This window comes from Bombus flavifrons, chromosome 8 (genome assembly GCF_040668555.2).
Source record: "Bombus flavifrons isolate JBK064 chromosome 8, iyBomFlav1_principal, whole genome shotgun sequence".
NCBI classification, from domain to species: domain Eukaryota; kingdom Metazoa; phylum Arthropoda; class Insecta; order Hymenoptera; family Apidae; genus Bombus; species Bombus flavifrons.
This window is the reverse complement of record NC_138449.1, coordinates 11,758,171-11,779,622: the sequence shown is the minus strand read 5'-3', so window position 1 is coordinate 11,779,622 and position 21,452 is coordinate 11,758,171. Positions and strand designations below refer to the sequence as shown.

The window sequence follows — 21,452 nt, the reverse complement described above, 5'->3', positions numbered from 1 at the left end:
GACAAAAAATTGACTTATGCATTTGCAATAAACTTAGGGGGCGCCACGTTCCAATACATGGAGAAGTACGATCCGATACCGACTGGATTTTCGCAATTTTTATAAACGCTTCTTCGTACGCCACCGTTGATCTACTTATATATCATTCTTTGATTCTTTGAAACATTCAACAATGAAATTTTTAAAATAACATACGTAAAAGAGAACTCGTATGCATTCATACTTGTACAATTTTTTGATGATTTAATTTATCAATTATTAGCAATCTACTTCTTAGTATTCTCTTAAGGTCGCAACAAATATGCGTAATATGCTATGACTCATGAGATGAATATTTTTCTTAAAACATTCTACCGGAATAATAGGTAAATTACAATGACAAAGAACGAATCATTTCTAGGATCTCACCCACACAGAAAATTACGCTATGAACCTTTTAAAATGATAAGATTTTTCTTAAATATGTTAAAGACAAAATTATTCGGAGAAAACTAACTGGATAAGTTTTACTACGAAAACACTTATTTAAAACAATCGAATCATAAAATTTAATATGATTATTAATAACTCAATTCGATATATCTATCGGTAACTTTTTATTTAAAGTAACTATAAATGAAATTTTTCGATTTTGCATGCTCGTTGATGATGCTAATAAAATAGCTTAATCGTAATTGACAAAAGTGCTAGTATAAGAATGATTTGTCCACTTGTCTAATTGTACACTTGTCTGATAATATTGGATACATTAATTCATAACAAATTCCGGAAGTACTGCGCTAGGGAGAAAAAGAATCATTGTCGTTTTTATCATTTGAACAGCACGTATTTTTGTTCGATTGAATGAAAATTATGTGTTTCTATTTCTTGGCAGGTGACCGATACCAATAGCAGAGACAAAAGCGATTCATTGATTAAAAATCATTGAAATAGATTTAAATTCCACCGGATATGGAGTGTTCAAAGGGATAAAAAGTTCTAGAACATTCTAGAACATTCTAGAATTTTGGCAAGTATATAAAGAGAATCCTAGTCATTGCGCGACTCCATTCTACAAACTGCCGGTACGTGATACTGTGTCATTTGTTAAGTGTATCATTTGTTATATCAATTTAACTGAACATTAAGGCATAATTGCTTTAAATTGACTGGAAAGAAATATATGGTAAGTTTATATCAAATTCACATATTTAATAAATGTTTTAATTGATAAACTTCTATGGTTTTATGATTATGCTAAACTATGTTAACGTTTTCATTACTGATCCTTTTTGTTCAATTCAAATTATTAATTCACGTGTATTTTATTCACGCGTATGTGTTTTTGTGTCTTTCCTAAAATCTTACCACACCTAGATTAAATTCGTAATGAAACTAACAAAGTGAAGTAAACTTTGTTGCATCTATATGTATATATACACATGTGGTGCATACCACATGTTTATGACATGGATGTAATTATTGCATATTAGAAAAAATAAAAGAAATACACGAGATTTTTTTACATAAAGATTAAAAAGAATTGATATGTTTAATTTTTTTTTTTTAAATATTTATTACAGATGTCAACAGAGATGGAGACAAAAGCGGGAGATGTGGAAACTTTTGCCTTTCAAGCAGAAATTGCTCAACTTATGTCATTGATTATCAATACCTTTTATTCTAATAAGGAAATTTTCCTGAGAGAACTGATTTCAAACTCTAGTGATGCTCTTGATAAAATACGCTATGAGTCTTTAACAGATCCTACTAAGCTTGACAGTGGTAAAGAATTGTTTATTAAAATTATTCCAAATAAAGATGATGGCACTTTGACCATCATTGATACTGGTATTGGTATGACCAAAGCTGACCTGGTAAATAATCTTGGTACAATTGCCAAGTCTGGTACTAAAGCTTTTATGGAAGCGCTTCAAGCTGGCGCAGACATATCCATGATCGGACAATTTGGTGTAGGTTTTTATTCTGCCTATTTAGTAGCAGATAAGGTGACTGTTGTTTCCAGACACAATGACGACGAACAGTATCTATGGGAATCTAGTGCTGGCGGATCGTTTACTGTTAGGCACGATACTGGAGAACCATTAGGGCGAGGAACAAAGATTGTTCTACATGTAAAGGAAGATCAAACTGAATACTTAGAAGAAAGTAAAATCAAAGAAATTGTAAAAAAGCATTCTCAATTCATTGGTTATCCAATTAAATTAGTAGTACAGAAGGAACGTGAAAAGGAACTGAGCGAAGATGAGGCTGAAGAAGAAGAAGAAAAGAAAAAAGAGGATGATGGAAAACCAGAGGTTGAGGATGTAGAGGAAGAAGAAACAGCAGAGGGTGAAGGAAAGAAAAAGAAGAAGAAGACTATTAAAGAAAAGTATACCGAAGATGAAGAATTGAACAAAACAAAACCCATCTGGACTAGGAATCCTGATGATATAACCCAAGAAGAGTATGGTGAATTCTACAAATCATTGACAAACGATTGGGAAGATCATTTGGCTGTTAAACACTTCTCTGTAGAAGGTCAGTTGGAGTTCAGAGCTTTACTTTTCGTACCAAGGCGTATGCCATTTGATTTATTTGAAAATAAGAAGAGGAAAAATAATATTAAACTGTATGTAAGGAGAGTGTTCATTATGGACAATTGTGAACAGTTAATTCCAGAATACTTAAATTTTATGAAGGGAGTAGTGGATAGCGAAGATCTTCCACTAAATATCTCTCGTGAAATGCTTCAACAAAATAAAATCTTAAAGGTTATTCGTAAAAACTTGGTTAAAAAATGCATAGAATTGTTCGAAGAACTCACAGAGGACAAGGATAACTATAAGAAATTCTATGAACAGTTTAGCAAAAACATTAAATTGGGTATTCATGAAGATAGTTCTAATCGTAATAAATTGTCGGATCTTTTGAGGTATCATACCTCAGCTTCTGGAGATGAAGTATGCTCTCTTAAGGACTATGTAGGCAGAATGAAAGAGACTCAAAAGCACATTTACTTTATTACTGGGGAGAATAAAGAACAAGTTGCAAACAGTTCATTTGTCGAACGTGTTAAAAAACGTGGTTTTGAAGTAGTTTATATGACAGAACCTATCGACGAATACGTGGTGCAACAAATGAAAGAATTTGATGGTAAGCAATTGGTATCTGTTACCAAAGAAGGATTGGAACTTCCCGAGGACGAAGAAGAGAAAAAGAAAAGAGAAGAAGACAAAGCTAAATACGAAAATTTATGTAAAGTAATGAAAAATATTCTTGATAACAAAGTAGAAAAAGTTGTAGTATCAAACCGATTGGTTAATTCTCCTTGCTGTATAGTCACTTCACAATATGGCTGGACTGCCAATATGGAAAGGATCATGAAAGCTCAAGCTCTTAGAGACACTTCTACTATGGGATACATGGCAGCAAAGAAACACCTTGAGATAAATCCGGATCATGCTATTATCGAAACCCTTCATCAAAAAGCAGAGGCTGATAAAAGTGATAAAGCAGTAAAAGACTTAGTAATTTTGTTGTTTGAAACAGCACTTCTTTCATCAGGTTTTACATTGGATGAACCACAAGTTCACGCTGCAAGAATTTATAGAATGATCAAGTTGGGTCTTGGTATCGATGAAGAAGAATCTACACCAGAAGAGCAAACAACAGAAGAAGTTCCTCCTTTGGAAGGAGACACAGAAGATGCTTCACGTATGGAAGAAGTAGATTAAGTTTAAGATCTGAATATGACATCAATGCTTAACGTCATTGTAGTCATTGAAAGACTGCTGGAATAACCACGTTTTATGTGGTATTACAAACGAAATTGTCTGATACCAAATACTTTGGAATTAAGTAAAATTTACAATAAAATTTATTAAAATATATATATTATATATATAAATATATGTATTTTTATTATCTACACCTACCATATTAGATACTACATAATATATTACTACACATAGCAAAAAATAAATAAAAAAAAAAAATGAATAATCGTTGTAGTTACGAAAATTTCTAGAGATAAAATATTAGATATTAGACACACTTATTTCGTAATGTCACATATTAGCTGAAGTAACCTAAATTGATACTTAATTGATTTGACAAATTTTTAAATTCATTACATTGCATTACATATTCCTCTTGCCTATTTATACTTGAATTGAAATAGATATACTTAAGCGAAATTAAGTAGAAAAGTTGCTTATTAATTTCTGGTAATATCATATGATGTTAGCTTCGCGAAATTAATGGATTTCACACAGGTATTTGACGATTTTGTCCTCGTTAAAGTATGTCAAAACACGCCATCTACTTGAAGCTTTAAAGCGATCGAAAGAAGCTTCTGTTGCAAGTAAAACTTGGCCTTCGAATGAGACACAGCAGAAAGATATTAAAGAACAATTATGATGGCAAGCAAAGGTTGGAAGGTCAGTGCATCGGTATAATCGTAAAAAAAGTATACCGTATGTTAATATATGACTATAATAAAATCACTCAATTTACAAGATTTAAATTTTAATAGGTAGTAAAACCACATGTGCCTCTGATTAAATTTCGTAAAGGTGGAAGTGGCAGAGGTAATAATATCAAGCAAGAGTTACTGTTGACATTTGAATGTTTCAGTTGAAAAAGCCGACTGAAATCCTTGTTATTGGTTAGTTAATCCAGGTACAGCCACACCATCTGTGCATGCAGGGCCGACTATGTCGCAAAAAAGTATTGGTGCAACAGGACCTGATGTAGTGGTTTTACCAACAATAGAAGATATTTATCTTCCTCCACGCTATCAAAGACGACCCATTGATGAAAAGGAAATTGCATATATTAATGTAAGTATTCTGTTATTTTATCAGTGACTTTATGTAATCAAACTTGCCATTCATATAGAACATAAATTATTAGAATTTAGATGAATTTGTGATATTTATGATCTTTATATTCATGTAATACTTTCTGAAATCCATATGCAATGGAAAAGGAACAAATTTTTATTAAATTAGTTCTTTTTTGTTACAGAGAGGTGGTCCAGAATAAATTCCTTAAGGAATTATCAACTCTGTACTCAATATATAGAACATTATCAACTCTAGGGTATTATTACACTTTTTCTGTATAAACAATTCTGTAAATAAATGCCAGCAAAACAATAACCTATAAATTGTATATATTTTTATCATCCATCTATCAGACAAGGTCTTTCTTTGCCTATGTGACATTGCCAGAACCTGCTATTTCTGGCTTACTTTTTGGCTTATTCTTGTAACAGATAGAGTGTTTTGATCCTAGACAAAAAAAAGTTCAGTAAAATTACGTTATTCCGGTATAATGTTTGTGTATTGTTACATTAGTATTATCATTAAAAATTAGTTAGCTTCCAAATATAAGGATGTTCCAAACTTTTTAACACAGTTCCTTTTATGTTAATCTTTTTAATATATTTATTGCGTTAGGTATAACAAATTGGAAAGACTTACACTTTTTAAATATGTTCTTTGCCACTTGATTCTATAAATGTATTTGCGAATTCTGTTAAGGATAAATTAAAGAAAAACATTTTGGGAGTAAAAGCTGATAGACACAGCCCTGTCCCATGACAGAAATAGCAGACGACAGTGCGCTACGTCTTCCATCCACTTTCGCGATCCCTGGACGTACCAGTGGAAGATCTACAGTTGTTTTACCATTTATCGAAGTTGCGAGAACGATACGAACGACAAATTTACGAATATGGCTGAAATAACGGATTTCGGTCCAAGAAAGGCGATTTTTGTCCTAGCAATTGTAATTGGGTGTTTTGCAGTATTGTGGCCGAAAATTTTCTATCCTATGTTCACAGCATCTGTCAGTCCACATTATACGTCGGACAATTCGGGTAAGATTTTATCGAAATATCTAATTCATTGAAGATAAAAGAGAATACGTGATATTACGAAGAAATTTTATTTATATTGAATTTAAAAAACTAGCTACTTAATTACAATCACATATATTTTTCTGTTGCCTTCAATTTGTTTTCTTTTAATTAATTATTTAAAAGTAAAAGTTATATTTTTTTCTTGTCAATGAATTAAATTCTCAAATGTTTATTAGCATGCTGCGATGTAATCTTTGAAAGTGATGTCACTGCTGCTGATATTATGTATGAAATATGTCAGAATATACTGAAACATCATCAAATTGATCCAAGAGTAAGGGATGTTTTGAAAACTGTAAAATTAACACCACAAGGTGCAAGTTTGTGTAGAGAAGAAATTTTAGCTAGATGTGGTATAGATTTATCTACATTTCTTGCTGAAAGAGAACGCCTGGGAAAATCTTATAAACAAGTTTTAGAAGAAATCAGATCATTTAATAGTTCCTTCTGTCTTAAAATACATTTTGGTATAGCTCTTTCTCAACTAGGAACTCCACATCTAATCAGATATCATATTTTAATGCCGCACAGTAAGAATTATAAAAAGTCTTATTTAATACTTTTGACATTAGCTATTAACAAGCATGAATAACTTTCTTTTATTATTAACATAATTATATCATTTGAATTGAATCACTGAATTAGTAATTACTTCTAATAAAGAGTATCAGATTGGTATTATTAAACTAACCAATTATATATGGAAAGGAGATTCAAGTTATCTCTTCTATTTGGCAGGTTGCCAAAAGAACAAGTATGTATAACTAGAGATGAGTAGATGGGAATAAGTTTGGCCTATAGTTATAGCTTTAAATGTGTGTAATAGACTAAAATGATAATGTACTAACGTTTCTATAAAACTTGAAATAATTATAAAGGAATTATTACAAGGAATTTTGAGTTCTGTTTGTTTTACATGCTATTTTTTTCAAGTAATATTTAAAAAAATAATATTTGTATTTTTAGGTACCATAAAACAAGAACGAGGTACACCTCCACATGCAGGTGGTTTACATCCTGCATTAAGAGAACGTGGTAGAACTATTCCTTCCTCTCACATTGTACCAAAGGTAGCAGATAGACCTGATCATGTTGTGCCAAAGATGAGACCACCTTTAGGAGGTGCAGGACATGTTGTTCCTGCACCAAAAGGAAATGGTACTATGGGAATTATTATGCCATTATATACTTCGGGCATTGTATTATTTTTCCTATATACAATTGTAAAGGTAAAATATTCTATAAAATTTGGATATTTAGGTAATTTTATTTAAATTTTATGAAATCTTATTGTAATTTATTTTATTAGGTGCTGAGAAAAAATTCGGATAGTGAAATCATTTCAGAATATCCAGGAGCTGCAGCGGAGAAAGAATTTCGGAAAATGGTATTTAGTCCTGAAGCTTTTGCTACTGCAATGACTGGTGGTACAATGCATTATCAAAAGGAGAGGTCCCCATCACCACAAAGGCCACCTACCATAGAGGAATTAAAGGACCGTAAGTTCTTTAAAAGTTTGAGAAATATTGACAACACTTGATTTACATTATCATTAATGCAGTGTTTTCCTTGAAAGCTAGTTCCTTTAAAGAAATACTGAAAAATAAGGTACATGTTTTTTTGAGTATCTAATCAGATTTTTAAATGGTGTTGCATGATGCAAGGTTTGCACAATTAGAACACACACGTATTTATATCATAAATTTAACAAAAAACTGTTAGACTAAAATTAAAAATATTGTAAGTACTCGTGTATATTCTCTGAACACGTTTGGTGATGTTATACATGCTGGAACACAAGAAGCGGCAGGAGACATAGAGATAGATCAACTGAGACGACGTTTGGTCGAGACGGAAGCAGCCATGGAAAGAATTGTTGTTCAGATGGGCAACATATCACGTTCAGTTATGCATAGTCCAAGCCCACAACAAGAACTCAAGGTTTACTAGACTAATTATGAAACAATTTACATTTTCAGTTTTTTAGTCTTTAGAAATGTGCACGTTGTTGTGTTCTGATTGCGTTTCAAGTTTTACCTCTCCTGTTGTACATTATATACATATTCATTACGAGATCTTCAACATTATGAGATCTTCGACATTTCGCTTTTTCTTATTCTCCAATGCTTCTGTATAACTATATTTAAATTATTGATCATTTTTTATATATTCCTCTTCATATAAAAATATGCATACTCATATTTTAGCTGAGTGAAGTACTCGTTAAAAGCATTTAAATTATTAAATATATTATAAATGATAGAATTTATAGTTCTTATTTTTACATTTAAATAGTAGATGGGCCTCCAAAGTCCAAAGGCCTGGCAGGGGTTGATCGCTCATCTAAGGTATATTCTTTGCCTCAAAGATTACCTAACAGGAGTAACCAAAGTTTGAGAGAAATTGCTTGCGCTAAATTTATATTTTTCCACAAATAATAAATCTGTCATACTCAGGTTGCCTTTAAATCATTGACAATCATTTCAGTTGTTCACATATATAACTTACGATGATTAATAAAGTAACAACGTAATATGTCATAATAACTTTTATCTTTTGCCTCATTATTATTTTTATATACGGAAATGAGTACATAGATAAAGACGCATTGTCGATTATAACAGATGGCTATAAGTACATATCCTCGGCGAAAAATTCGCAGTTAATGAAGTAACTGTCAATGATTACAACACGTAATATTTTCAGTGAAATAAAAATATTTGTCATTTAAAGGTAACCTGTTATATTTAAGTATCTTTATATTCTAATATTAAGGAGTCAACCTTGCAATAACAACATTTCAGAGTATTTATGGTGTATTAAAACATGTTAAAACATATTAAAAATTATCGGTAGTGTATATTTTTTTAGATATAATCTCTTTCATTAAATTGATAACTTTAAATGCATGTTTATAAATTAACTATTGTTATTTATAGCTCCATTAATTTAGTTACTATTACATTGTAAGTTTTTTTAACAGAATAGCATGATTTTTTAAACAATGTTTTAAAATGTGTGAATTTTTAAGCAAATGCTGTATTGTATTTGTAAAAAGAAGGAGATTAAAAACTTTATTTATTTATTAAGTATTAACCATCATAATGCAGTATTCATAATATACATTATATATATATCTTATATTAAAAAATGTAAAGTAAAATATTATTCCCTTAAGGCAGTATAATACAAAAGATCATTTATTTGCATTATTTAATTTACAGAACGATACCATTGTCCAGGCTGAACATAGTACGACAGATAAAGAAGTAGAAAACATAGAACATTCGCCAACTGTTAAAGTCATAGGTATGGAAATGACAGCTAGTTGTGAGGGTAAGGGTAGTAGACCTACTACTCCTATAATTCCAATTTCACAAAGGTAATGAAAGCATTTTGAAAAGATATATTTGTTACAATATAGCATATTTAATAAATGTCATGGAATTGTTTCAGCCATATTGAGAGAGAAAAAACACCACCAAAACCGATATATTTAGAAGGTGCACTTCCTCCACAATGCGAATTACTTGTAACAGATTCAGAAACACAAGCTCAAAAAGCAGAAGAGGATGTAGAGGCTCCTGTTGTACTTTCAGGCAAAATGACCCTCTCTCTCATCAGTCTCGACCAAAATGCAGCTGTAAGAAAATATTAGAATTACCAACAGAATCAAATGAATCTGCGGAACCTTGTTTTATTTGGTGATTCTTTCATTCATTTAATTGTTTGCTTCTGTACAGATTAGTTAATATGAAAATGGCAGATCACAGGAACTACGTAGGATGTAAAAATTATTTTTTTCAAATAATTACTAACATAAATTGAACATTAATGTGCTATTACGCATCAGTAATTATTAATCTGTGATTTATTTTGAGCATTAATATTTAATTTATATTATCTACTAAATGGATTACTAATGTATTAGTTTTGAACTAGAATGCATACACTATATATATTACATCTTTTTCACTATTACAAATAATAGCATTTACATAACTAACATATGAATAACTGAATAATTAATTATAACTTTGTTACAACAACAGCAAACATTATTTGCCTGAACTATTTAAATCCACATAATCATTCTACATTTAATTACACTGTTTAGTTATCCCTTTCCGAATTTATAATTATTACACTAGATTGAATCAAACATTATAATGTCATACTAAAAATAAAGATACTAAATATTGTTCCACTAATTTAGGTATCTGAGGCAGAAGATCAGAAAATACAAAATACAGAAGATACAACAATTTTGAATATGGATGATACAGTAAAAGCTCTAAAGGTTAGAACAACCAATAGAAAAGAGAAAGTAGATACCGAACTACAAGTGAATGGAATGAAAGAAATTTATAAAGAAAAACAACAGCAAATAAAAGAGGAGGAGTGTGAAGAAGAAAAACAGATTGAGGAAGATGAAGTGGATAAAGATGTAGAGGTGGAGGAGGAGGAGGAGGAGGAGGAGGAAGAGGAGGAGGTGGAGGAGGAGGAGGAGGAGGAGGAGAGCGAGGAAGAAGAGGAGGAGGAGGAGAGCGAGGAAGAAGAGGAGGAGGAGGAGAGCGAGGAAGAAGAGGAGGAGGAGGAGAGCGAGGAAGAAGAGGAGGAGGAGGAGGAGGAAAGCGAGGGAGAAGAGGAGGACGTGGAGGAAGAACTGGAAGAGGAAGAGGAGGAGATGGAAGAAGAGCAAGAGGAGGACGATGACGAGGACGAGGAGGATGAAGGGGAAGAGCAGGGGGAGGGGGAGGATGAAGAGGAAGAAGGAGAAGAAGAGGATGATAGAGAGGAGGAAGAGGGAGAAGAAGAGGATGACGAAGAGGAGGAAGAGGAAATGACGGGAAGCGAATAGGAAATGGAAGAAAAACAAGAGAAAGGACAGAATAATAGAAGAAATATATAAAAAATATATATTTTACTTTAAATACATCAGTGAGAGAAAACAAATATGGTAAATCAGAAGATAATGACAGTTGTAAAAACAACGAAATTGTAAAAATTTGACAAGGGAAATTAAATAGAACAGATTAAAGATGAAAATAATGGGTTACGTTATAATGAAAAGACAATTCAGGATAAAAAGAAAAACTATAATGACGAATTAACGTTTGATTGAATCAGTGTTTACCAATCTTGAAAATTTGCAGACTATAGTAAGAAAGAAATAACAAAATAGTCACGAATGGTATAGATCTTGGTTAAGCACTGCCAAAGACCTAATATGTTCATAAGAATCGAATTTATTATATGATTACATTTTTGCCTATTGTATCTTATATTTATATTTCATAGGATCAAAAATTTACTAATCAGAGGGGCCAAGTAAGAGGCAGTGCATCGTGCACATATTTGATAAAGTCATCGTGCAATAATGACCACAGAATTCAAGCACAGGCAATAGGCACTAAGTAATTATTAATATGTATTACTGTGGTATTAATCCTATATCAGGTATGGTGATTGGCAAGCACTGATCTATATAACGCTTGTACACATACCAATTGTTTAATGTTATCTAGAATTTTGTATTATGCTGGCAATTTATTAATTTCTTGTTCATTGTTTATTTACCGCATTAAATTTTATATGGAATTCTGTATGCAGTATTTGAGTTACATTTAGCTGAGAATTTTTTAATGGTAGTTTATAAAACCATTTAGTATATAGCCATTGTCATTTTCATACCTATGTTTAATTATGCAGTTCCATATTGAATGCAAACACTCTTCATCATATTATGTATAATTCCCTGACGTTCGTTATGTAAAAATGAAAGATATTAAAATACAAGTTGAAATCGTATTCAGTGGTGTATAAAAATTAAACAGTTTAATTGCATGATCTTCCATAATAATGTTAATAACGTATTTTAATGTTCACATCATGTTTTAATAGCCATTATGAGATGAAGTTATTAGTACTGTTATATGATGTCTATATAAATAGATAATGTTAAATGTAAACTATCATTAAATATATCTTAAAAAATTTTTATGTCAATAATATAGAGTTGGCGCATTTTTTTGTAATATGTATTACTATTAAGAAAACGCGGACCTCGTAAATGTTTATCAGTTATAGTTTAAAAATTACGCCCAATCGTAAAAATATTAAAAATGTTCCCACATGCAACATTTATATATAAATGACTTTAATAATAATTAAATCATTTTTTTTAAACAATTGCTTTAAGATATATATGTATATATGCATAGTTAAATTCTAGTGGAAGTAGGAGCATTTTTTAATGATAATTCGTTCATTAATAAAAATGCCGGTCCATTAAATGATAGGTTATTTAAGCTCGTACATTTTAGTAATATCAGTTACCTTCATCGTTGTTATTAAAGGAATAAATAATATTATTATATCAAAATTCATGTTTGTTTTTGGAATTCTAAAACTAAAATATTGATCTTAAATCTGTTTGTAACAAGATATAATCATCTATTTTGCATGAATAATTTAGGCTTATGATGGAACTAAGTATAATCTACAAAGAACAAGTATCATTACTAAATAATTATTTTAGTTTATAATTTAAAACATTGTATAATTGCATTGGATATTGCGATCTATGTATATGTAAAATATGTATGTATATGTAGCAAGATTAGTTTTCCTAACCTAAATGTATGACATTAAAATTATTTTGTAACCTCTACTTATTTCGAGTTCATAGTTTAACAAACAATAAGATCTGTTTAATACCTTGTAAATCATGAAAGTTTTATTAATATAAATCCTCGGACGCTATAAAAAATTTGAGACTAAAATAAATTGTTTGTTTTAAGCTTTATATGTTAACCTATAAAAGATTATTTCAGTTTATGAATAAAGAACTATATTAAAATTTTGTTAATAATTTTACAATAATGAAAAAGTAATATAGATTTTCTCTTTAAAGTATAACTTCATATTTGTTATTGTAAAATTATAGTCAATAAATGTAATTTTGTATACACTTATAGATGTTTAATTCAAAATATTTTTATTATTTGTAGTCGATAAATGCGATAGATGAAAGTACGACATTTCTTTGCGGGTATCCTTATAGGCATCCCTATCGGGATCACTTTTTTGGATACAGTTGGTTACATAGCCAAAGTAGAAGGAGTTTCTATGCAGCCAACCTTAAACCCTGATGAAAGAAATCCTGATTATGTTTTTCTGAATCGTCGAGCAGTTCGTACACAAAATATTCAACGCGGCGAAATAGTAACTGTAAAATCTCCAAAAACTCCAGAACAAATTTTGATTAAGCGAGTTGTAGGACTTTCTGGAGACATTGTACGCACACATGGCTATAAAGCAGACATTCTACAGGTATTTGAGAATTTTTCACTCCATAAATCTTTGTTTATAGAATTTTATGAATAATAAGGAAATTCATATCTATTTGTTAGATACCTGAAGGTCATTGTTGGGTAGAAGGTGACCATATTGGACGTTCCATGGACTCTAATACTTTCGGACCAATTTCTCTTGGATTGATAACTGCTAAAGCTACTTCCATAGTCTGGCCACCTAGCCGTTGGCGATATCTTTATCCTTCTATGACAAATCATAATTTTCCACTAAATTCACCAAAAGTACCCGCTAGATAGAATTTGTTGTAGAGAAAATGAGGGCTGTTAGTTTTGTTAAAAGACTTCAATGGGATTTACCTGGCACTGTATGTAGACATGGTTTAACGATAGGAGATGTTGACAATGATGGTGACAATGAATTAGTTATTGGTACAGCGGAAGGAGAACTTTATATTTTTAAAGTGAATTGATATTACTAATTTACTAATAATTTATTGGCATGAATTGTTACGCTGTTTATTCTAAATTATTATATTACAGGGCTCAGAGTTATGGCAAAAGATACCTGGGCTAGGCCTTATAACTAGTGTAGCGATAGGAGATATTTTTAATTATGGACGAAATGCGTTAGTTGTAATATGTGGAGATGGCTGGGCACATATCTTTTACAGCCCAAGATCTGTTAACCCTAGTATGAGCAACGTAACTTCTACTCAACAATTAATCAAGGAACCAATTGATCAAGACAACATAAAACATGGCGAGTTGCAAATTATATTATTATGTATTGCTGTTGTGTTGTGTATATTATGTATTTGTATTGCTGTTTAAAAATAATTATAATTTGTATATTATTGGATAAAAATCATAGGCCATCCAAGCACGGATATCGCAACAGGTGTTAACATGACAAGTTCTTCAAGTTTAGATCAAATAGATGGCAATAATGAAATTAATGAATTATCTGGTAAAATGGAGTGTGTTCATGTACAAAGAATCCCAACTAATACAAAAATGGTCTTAGTAGCAGATGTCGATAAAGATGGTGCAAATGAAATGGTACTTGGTTTGACCGATCGTGTAGTTAGATCTTACAGATGGTCAAGTAATCTAGAATTAGGTAGAGGAAAGTTAGTTGGACTGAATAAATGGGAATGTGCCAATCAAATAGGAACAGTCACATTACAGGTGTAGTAAATTTGTATAAAAGAAAGGTAAATTCTTTAATCTATGGTAATAACGAATTTTGATGTTTTTATTTAGCATATGGCAGATGGAACACCAACGTTGTTAGTTGCTCAACCTGGCGGAACGTTCATGCGAATTAAATGTAATCCAGAAGATTGTCATCTAGAAGACGAAATTAATCAGAAAAGTAACGAAACAGCAGCGAGCTGCGTGGATTATCAAACATTGGGAATATCAAGAATGCGCAATCAAAATATTTCAACGGAAATCATCGGAGATCTAGAGTGTGTAGTAGAAAATAAGTCGAATTACGAATGTAAAGAGTTATTATTCAAATCGAGTGTTTTAAATGAAGTGCAATGTGGTAAGAACTTGAAATCTGTCTCATTAGAATTTAAGAAAAATAATTCGCTATCAGAGATAAGGAAAAGTAGCCTTAGTATCATGGAAGGGCGTAGGAAAAATTCAACGACCGAAAATTCTAAAACGAATAAAGCTTTTGGAAGTACCGATCCTTCTAGTCGGGATCAAGTTGATGGTAATGTTTTTGGAGGCAACGTAATTCTTGGTGGTTACGACATTAAGTCGGAAAAGGATTCTTTGTTACCTACATATAAGCATTTTTCGTATCAAGATAATAGCGGTAACAATAAGATAGAAGATGCAAAAGGAAAAGGTAAAACCGAAACTGACGCGAATATACAAGATAATTTATTACAAGGAAAACCTTACGCTCTTGCTACTTTAGATGGGACAATAATGTTAGTTAAGGACGAAATCATTCTATGGTAAGATTTCAAAATTGCAAATATTTAGCAACGATACAGGTTACATAATGTTTTCTAGGTCGATGCAAGTAGATCATCAAATATTCGCTCTATGTCGATTAGACGTAACCGGCGATGGTTCTGACGAAATAGTTGCTTGCGCATGGGACGGGCAAACCTACATTTTAGATCAACAACGTAATAGCGTACGTTTTCAATTTGAAGAACCAGTTAGAGCATTCTGTACTGGTAACTATAATGTTACCCCTGGTTTTCCAACACCTTGTCTCGTATATAACAGTTTCAATAATAAGGTAAAGTTTATTATTCGTTTGTAAACCAAACAAATTATAAGTATTAATGTTTGCAGATATTTCTTTATTACGATGTTACACTTCCAAGTATGGTTACTAAGCCTTTGAATCCCATGGACGAACTCGATTCCGAAGAGAAGAAAATTTTAGACAATCTCCTAGGAAACTGTACCGAGATGGAGAAACAACAGAAAATACGAGAGTTAACTGAATGGTTGCTGTATGGAATATCTTAAGATTTAATTCTGTAAAATTATAAGAAAAAAAAAAAATTATAAAATTATAAAAAATTACAAAAATAAGGAATATATGCAGATTCTTATAAAGCAATCCTGTTGTTCTTTCTCTACAAACTACTTCGCTCTAGATAGGAACGATATTTGTTCAACGTCCAGGGAATTTATTGCTCGTATTTCCATATCATTTCCATTCGCGAGTACAGTTTTTATGCGTATTGACAGGACCCGTTCGTTTGACCTAACGTTCGTCGTCATTTCCGTCTTAGAATGAAGGATATATGACCGAAAAAGATTCTTGAAAATTTTTAGCAAACAAGATGGGAATGATATCGGTAGCGGAAGAACTCAAGATTCAGCCCAGAGACTGGTTTAAGGATACTCAACTATTTGCATAACATTGCGAAAGATGGAACTTTATCTACCTATCATAAATTAGACAGATGTTCGTGCAAAATCAGTTAAACATATAGCATTATGCTGAACGTTATCATTATTAGTGAGAATGTAGCTCGCATCGAGTACTTTTCCGTCTTTTTACGAAATCGCTGAATTTCATATTTATAGATTGACCATTAGTCGACGTTTTCCGCAAATCTCCTGAATTAACACGCTACATTTTGATTCTTGATTTACGTATCGATGAATTCGATCTTCGATAACGAGTAACAGAAATAGATCAATACACGAGTGTGACAAATATTGGACTACTAATAATCGTTTACCGTATTATATCGACTATTATCATACTGCAAATAAAAAGAAAGGTGAAATAGTTTTGTCCGTTGCAATAGCTGAGCAGAGTTTAGTTTAAGTCGACGAGAACGAAAGTGGCTCTATCGTGAGTTAATCCTCAATTTCAACTTCATCGTTTTTAGAATGACAGAAAACGAAACAAGATCACTGCTCGGACAAGAACTGAAACAACTTACGTTCGGATGGACTGATTACACATTGTTCAGTGGTCTCTTAGGGGTCAGCGTCCTCATAGGGATTTATTTTGGCTGTTTTGGCAAGAAACAGGATAACACTACCGAGTATTTGCTCGGAGGGAAAACAATGTCCTGTTTCCCAGTTAGCATGAGTTTAATTGCCAGGTAAAAAGCTGTGGAAATTATATTTTGTAACGAATGCACGCGAATCTATCGAAGCGTCGATAAAAATAATTCTTTCGCCATGTTGAAACTAGAAATTGTTTTCTTTGATTTATTTCAGTCACATATCGGCAGTTTCCTTGCTCGCTGTACCTGTCGAAGTATATCAGTATGGTACACAATATGCTGCCTGCATTTTTACATCGATTATATCGTGTGCTCTCATTTCGCTTATCTACTTGCCAGTATTTTATCAATTACAACTGACCAGCACGTTTGAATACCTGGAGATGAGATTTACGAGGCCCGTTCGGACATTCGCCTCGTTTCTTTACACGCTTTCTTTGATCATTTACGTCCCTCTGATCATATACGTACCAGCGTTAGCATTTTCCCAGGCAACGTCCATCAATCTTCACTTGATCACCCCGATAATTTGTACAGTGTGCATATTCTACACGACTATCGTAAGTTATATCATGTACACTTCCTACTTTCCTTTTAAATAGCTTTTAAGAATCGTCGAATCGAACTCTAGCCTAACTAACACTCGACTTACGAGTTATTCGCGTCGACGGAGTTTAGTATGGAAAGTTCAATGGCCTTCTTGTAGGTTACGCTTAAATAATCGTTCTAAACCATTTCAAAGGTACTCGGTTTTTGCTTTGAGATTATAAAGAACGAAATTGCGAATAACATCTAAACTCCAGTCTATTATCATATAGGCTCGATTAGTTGGACCGTTGAACGATCTTTAAACGTTCTCACGTGAACATCAGTTTTCATCGGCTGAAAAAATGAACGGCTGGGAATTAGGCGAATCGTATGGGAACGATAGGCGACGATACGCGATATTTACAAACATGTCCAACGTTATCGCGTATAAGGGACTATATAGTTGATAAATCATATGGGAGATACGAATAAAATGTAATTACGATTAAACATGGAATTATACGAGCCGTCTTCTCGGCGCGTCGATTTTCGTCAAATGTTTACACTGCTTATAATATTATCGCCAGATACGGCCAGCAATTACAACGTTTATGTAAATATTTTGTAAAAAGCTGTTCATCACACCACACATCGTGAACAATAACGCTATCAATACGTTCGTTTCGATAATCAATATCTTCCTGAAAAATATTTAGGGTGGATTGAAAGCCGTTGTATGGGCTGACACTGTTCAAATGACTGTAACGTTGGGAAGTTTATTCGCGGTATTCATATTGGGTACTATGGCTGTAGGCGGTATATTCGAGACTTGGAGAATATCGGAAGAGGGTAGCAGAATAGTGTTTTGGAAGTATGATCGTCTATAGAACTTTTATTATTATTATTATTATTATTATCATTACCTCGTATCGAAGCGTCTGCTAATTTGCTATTTATCACACGTCGCAGCATGGATCCGAGTCCGTTCGTTCGAAATTCCTTTTGGGGCATGTCAGTTGGTATGTCGATGACGTGGTTATCAGGGCTCGGTATCAGTCAAGTATCAATGCAAAGATTTCTAGCTGTGCCGAATATGAAGGAAGCGCACAAGTGAGTATCACGATAATATTTCTCGAAGGTGAAAGAAATTTCTGACGAACAAGATTTTTATCTCGTCAGGGCAATAGCGTTTATGGGTTTATGTATGGTAGCTATAAAATGGATATCGGTTTTTACCGGTCTTATAATGTACGCTAGATACCATAAGTGTGATCCTATAAGCACACACGTACGTACCTTTCGTTTCTATGTAAACAGAAATTAATTACATCCCCCGTTGTAAAAGAAAAGAAAAAAAAAACGTAAAGGTTCAATTGGTTCGCAGGTAATTTCCAGGAGCGACCAATTACTTCCATATTATGTGTTGGACGTTGCTGCAGATATTCCAGGACTACCTGGTCTTTTTCTAGCCGGTCTTGTCAGCGCTGGCCTGTCGACGATGAGTGCTAATTTGAACACAGTTGCTGGTACAATTTACGAGGATTTTATCGATCCTTGTTTACCCGATAGTAACGAGAAAGAGAAGAGAGCAGCGAAAATTATGAAGGTACATCATAAAGTATCATCTTTGCTCGTCCTTTTGGACAAAAGTAACAACTAACAACATTATGATTTCCAGGCTATCGTAGTGGTCGTAGGATTAATTTGTATGTCGCTGGTTTTCATCGTAGATCGTTTAGGCGATATTTTTCGAGTTTCTTTGACCCTTCACGGTGTAACGAGCGGAGCCATGTTAGGTATATTCACCCTGGGAATGCTAGTACCATGGGCAACGTCTAAAGGTGCTATCGCTGGTGGATTACTTTCCATGTTGTCCATGATTTGGATCATAGTCGGGGCACAAGTGAACATGATTCAAAAACGGTTAATTTACCCACCGCTTTCTACGTCGACCGAAGATTGTTTAAACGCGGAGATCGCGTCGAACCAAACGACAATGAATACGAATGACATTCTATCGAGCTCGGACGACGAACCGTTTATTTTGTTTACCATATCGTTCATGTATTACGCTTTGGTCGGTTTTCTGATATCGATGGTGGTCGGAACGATAGTCAGTTTTCTGTTTGGCGTTAACGATCTAAGCGAAGTGGATAGAAATCATTTTCCACCGATAGTTCAGAGGTATGGAAATATATTCGTTTTAATTTCGATGAAAAATGGCAAAACTATTCACGAGCCTGGCTGTGTCGTTTCAGATTTCTACCACCGAAAAAATACACCGAGGTTCCAATGCATTCGATATCAAACACGCTGGTGAAGAATGCAGAAATGGAAAAGCTGAATTTGTAAAACGAACGTAACTGCTTTTATTTCTTCTCTCTGACGTTGTGTTCATAGAATACATAAAGTCCAACTAAACGACTATTAATTTGTACGTTACGGCGAAAGAAAGTTTTTAATAAAATTAAGAACCTTCGAAGACAAACGAATCGCCGTGCGATAAGCATCGAAGCAGAGTCCTGCTCGACCATTTGGCATAACAAAGTTCTACATAACTGGTTCGTTCTGGGTTGAAAGCACCCATTAGACCCTCGAGGAGGGTGTCAAATTGACTAGATTATATATCTGTCCCACGCATCTCAATACAAACAACTCGTTTATACATCTGGAGGAACGATGCCTATCGGATTAGGACGAATGGAAATGCGAAGGGTGTTTTTCGTCCAGTCATTCGTCGAGTTGATCTTGAAAATCCGCGAAAGATCGATCGTAAAATATGCGCGATGATGGTTGCACGTGTCTACGACCGTGCTTCTTCCATTCAATGAAATTTTAAAGATACGGTCCATTCGAAAAGAACCAAACAATGCTACGTTCAAAGGCCGTAATTTAATTTTATACGATGTTTTCATCGAACTCGAGGTCCGTTCGATACGGCATAAAGTTGTTACGTTTTATTGCAAATATTTTATCGTTTCATAAACGGTAACTCGCGACACAGATTGAAAAATTCGCTACGATTTATCGTCCGGTGGCTTACTGTTATCGTTCACAATAGCGACGACATTGTTGCAGTCTCTATGAAAAATCAATAGCGAAGATATATTAAAATCGTAGGAAAGACGCGTATATGCGATAATGCTTTGACCGCAGTGCTATCAGTCACGGTTCACCGAACTTGGATGTGTAACTAACGCAGCTTTCTAAGCTATCGCGTTATTCTCTAGTGTTTAATCCTTTTACAAGCATTCGGATCGCGTTCATTACGGTGGAACGTTGCTTCACACTTTGGCGCATTTTTACGAAATTCTTTTATCGTGACAACTCGATTTTTAGAAAACTACGTATGTGGATCCGGCGAAAAGGAATAAAACGTCAAGATTCCGAGGTGAAAGTCGACGAAGGAAGTAACCCTTATCAAGGATTCGAGATATTATCCTCGGCTTTCAGAAGAACTTGGCCGGTAGACAGAGAAGATGGTTGGAGAGAAGGCTTGGTAGGGACGTTATACGGCTGACGTAGAAACGCCACTTCTGTCTCGAACGGGAGACCACATTCCACCGAACCATTTTATTTTATTGGACTGAAAGGTGTCAAATATAGGTGGCAAAGGCCCTCCTACTTACATTCCTGTCGCGTCCCGTCCTTCTTTCTCTACGCTCTCATTTCACCGCGTAGGTAAAATTTTCGAGCCAGAGGTCGGTCCATTGTCGTCGGGTGACAGTTTTTTGACAGATTCTGTCTGATTTGGTGTCGAGTGACGGAGCCACTATCTCGTTGCATTCACGCGATTAACTAGCTTTACCATCTTCTCAACCGACGTTCTTCGCTCGAGCTTTGATCGCTCGTGAAATAGCCGATCAACCACATCGATTCGTCGAAAAGCTTGCAACGATATTGTTGTTTCGTTAATTAGCCTGACGAGAAGAGAATCGTTCGTGCGTGCGCGAATGTTAAAGCAGCTTCGCGAAGAGGTTGGTGAAAAAAGGAAAGGCAGAAGTCGGCGAGAGGATGAAAAAGAAGTATCGAGGAAGAAACGTATGGTTTGTACAAGTATGCGTATGGACGTATATATGTATAGAGACGGAGGTTTCGCTCAGGTCCTCTAATCTCTCCTTCTTCGTCGCTCTTTCTTCGTGTCTCGTCGAGTGTAACTATATAACGGGGTTCCCCGGTTTTTGTGAGGTC

At 33.6% G+C, this 21,452-nt stretch overlaps 7 protein-coding genes across 16 annotated transcripts in view; 6 read left to right on the top strand and 1 right to left on the bottom strand.

The window, feature by feature from the left end:
- LOC138182536 (kin of IRRE-like protein 3) overlaps positions 1-21,452 on the bottom strand; it is a 174,963-nt gene that overhangs the window by 132,404 nt on the left and 21,107 nt on the right. The window lies entirely within an intron of this gene.
- On the top strand, positions 1,010-3,893 carry LOC138182839 (heat shock protein 83). The gene is made up of 2 exons (XM_069119111.1): positions 1,010-1,165; positions 1,563-3,893. Exons 1-2 carry the CDS (start codon positions 1,163-1,165, stop codon positions 3,714-3,716), a joined length of 2,157 nt encoding a protein of 718 aa, XP_068975212.1. The 5' UTR covers positions 1,010-1,162; the 3' UTR covers positions 3,717-3,893.
- On the top strand, positions 4,264-5,152 carry LOC138182843 (alpha-ketoglutarate dehydrogenase component 4). Its single transcript, XM_069119125.1, has 4 exons — positions 4,264-4,421; positions 4,517-4,571; positions 4,654-4,823; positions 5,011-5,152. The coding sequence occupies exons 1-4, from the start codon at positions 4,398-4,400 to the stop codon at positions 5,026-5,028; spliced, it is 267 nt and encodes an 88-aa protein (XP_068975226.1). The 5' UTR covers positions 4,264-4,397; the 3' UTR covers positions 5,029-5,152.
- Positions 5,722-11,719, top strand: RIC-3 (RIC3 acetylcholine receptor chaperone). Of its 4 annotated transcripts, none has more exons than XM_069119114.1 (8): positions 5,722-5,866; positions 6,085-6,438; positions 6,875-7,137; positions 7,218-7,407; positions 8,207-8,256; positions 9,133-9,290; positions 9,365-9,551; positions 10,125-11,719. In XM_069119114.1, the coding sequence occupies exons 1-8, from the start codon at positions 5,722-5,724 to the stop codon at positions 10,767-10,769; spliced, it is 1,992 nt and encodes a 663-aa protein (XP_068975215.1). In that variant the 3' UTR covers positions 10,770-11,719. The 4 variants fall into 4 exon arrangements, with proteins under 4 accessions (XP_068975215.1, XP_068975214.1, XP_068975213.1 ...); XM_069119113.1 differs by having other exon boundaries at positions 8,204-8,256; XM_069119112.1 differs by lacking the exon at positions 8,207-8,256 and adding an exon at positions 7,710-7,849.
- LOC138182842 (mitochondrial inner membrane protease subunit 2) lies at positions 11,875-13,524 on the top strand. 5 transcript variants are annotated; one of them, XM_069119124.1, is made up of 3 exons: positions 11,875-12,511; positions 12,922-13,243; positions 13,324-13,524. In XM_069119124.1, the coding sequence occupies exons 2-3, from the start codon at positions 12,938-12,940 to the stop codon at positions 13,522-13,524; spliced, it is 507 nt and encodes a 168-aa protein (XP_068975225.1). In that variant the 5' UTR covers positions 11,875-12,511; positions 12,922-12,937. The 5 variants fall into 5 exon arrangements, with proteins under 5 accessions (XP_068975225.1, XP_068975223.1, XP_068975222.1 ...); XM_069119122.1 differs by having other exon boundaries at positions 11,875-12,550; XM_069119121.1 differs by lacking the exon at positions 11,875-12,511 and adding an exon at positions 12,551-12,631.
- LOC138182844 (KICSTOR complex protein ITFG2) lies at positions 13,542-15,749 on the top strand. Its single transcript, XM_069119127.1, has 6 exons — positions 13,542-13,688; positions 13,768-13,987; positions 14,099-14,415; positions 14,491-15,203; positions 15,262-15,496; positions 15,553-15,749. The coding sequence occupies exons 1-6, from the start codon at positions 13,542-13,544 to the stop codon at positions 15,730-15,732; spliced, it is 1,812 nt and encodes a 603-aa protein (XP_068975228.1). The 3' UTR covers positions 15,733-15,749.
- Positions 16,246-19,749, top strand: LOC138182841 (sodium-coupled monocarboxylate transporter 2). 3 transcript variants are annotated; one of them, XM_069119118.1, is made up of 9 exons: positions 16,246-16,499; positions 16,611-16,829; positions 16,948-17,293; positions 17,978-18,132; positions 18,231-18,371; positions 18,441-18,549; positions 18,646-18,867; positions 18,940-19,445; positions 19,520-19,749. In XM_069119118.1, the coding sequence occupies exons 2-9, from the start codon at positions 16,612-16,614 to the stop codon at positions 19,611-19,613; spliced, it is 1,791 nt and encodes a 596-aa protein (XP_068975219.1). In that variant the 5' UTR covers positions 16,246-16,499; position 16,611; the 3' UTR covers positions 19,614-19,749. The 3 variants fall into 3 exon arrangements, with proteins under 3 accessions (XP_068975219.1, XP_068975220.1, XP_068975218.1); XM_069119119.1 differs by having other exon boundaries at positions 16,246-16,829; positions 18,441-18,468; XM_069119117.1 differs by having other exon boundaries at positions 16,246-16,829.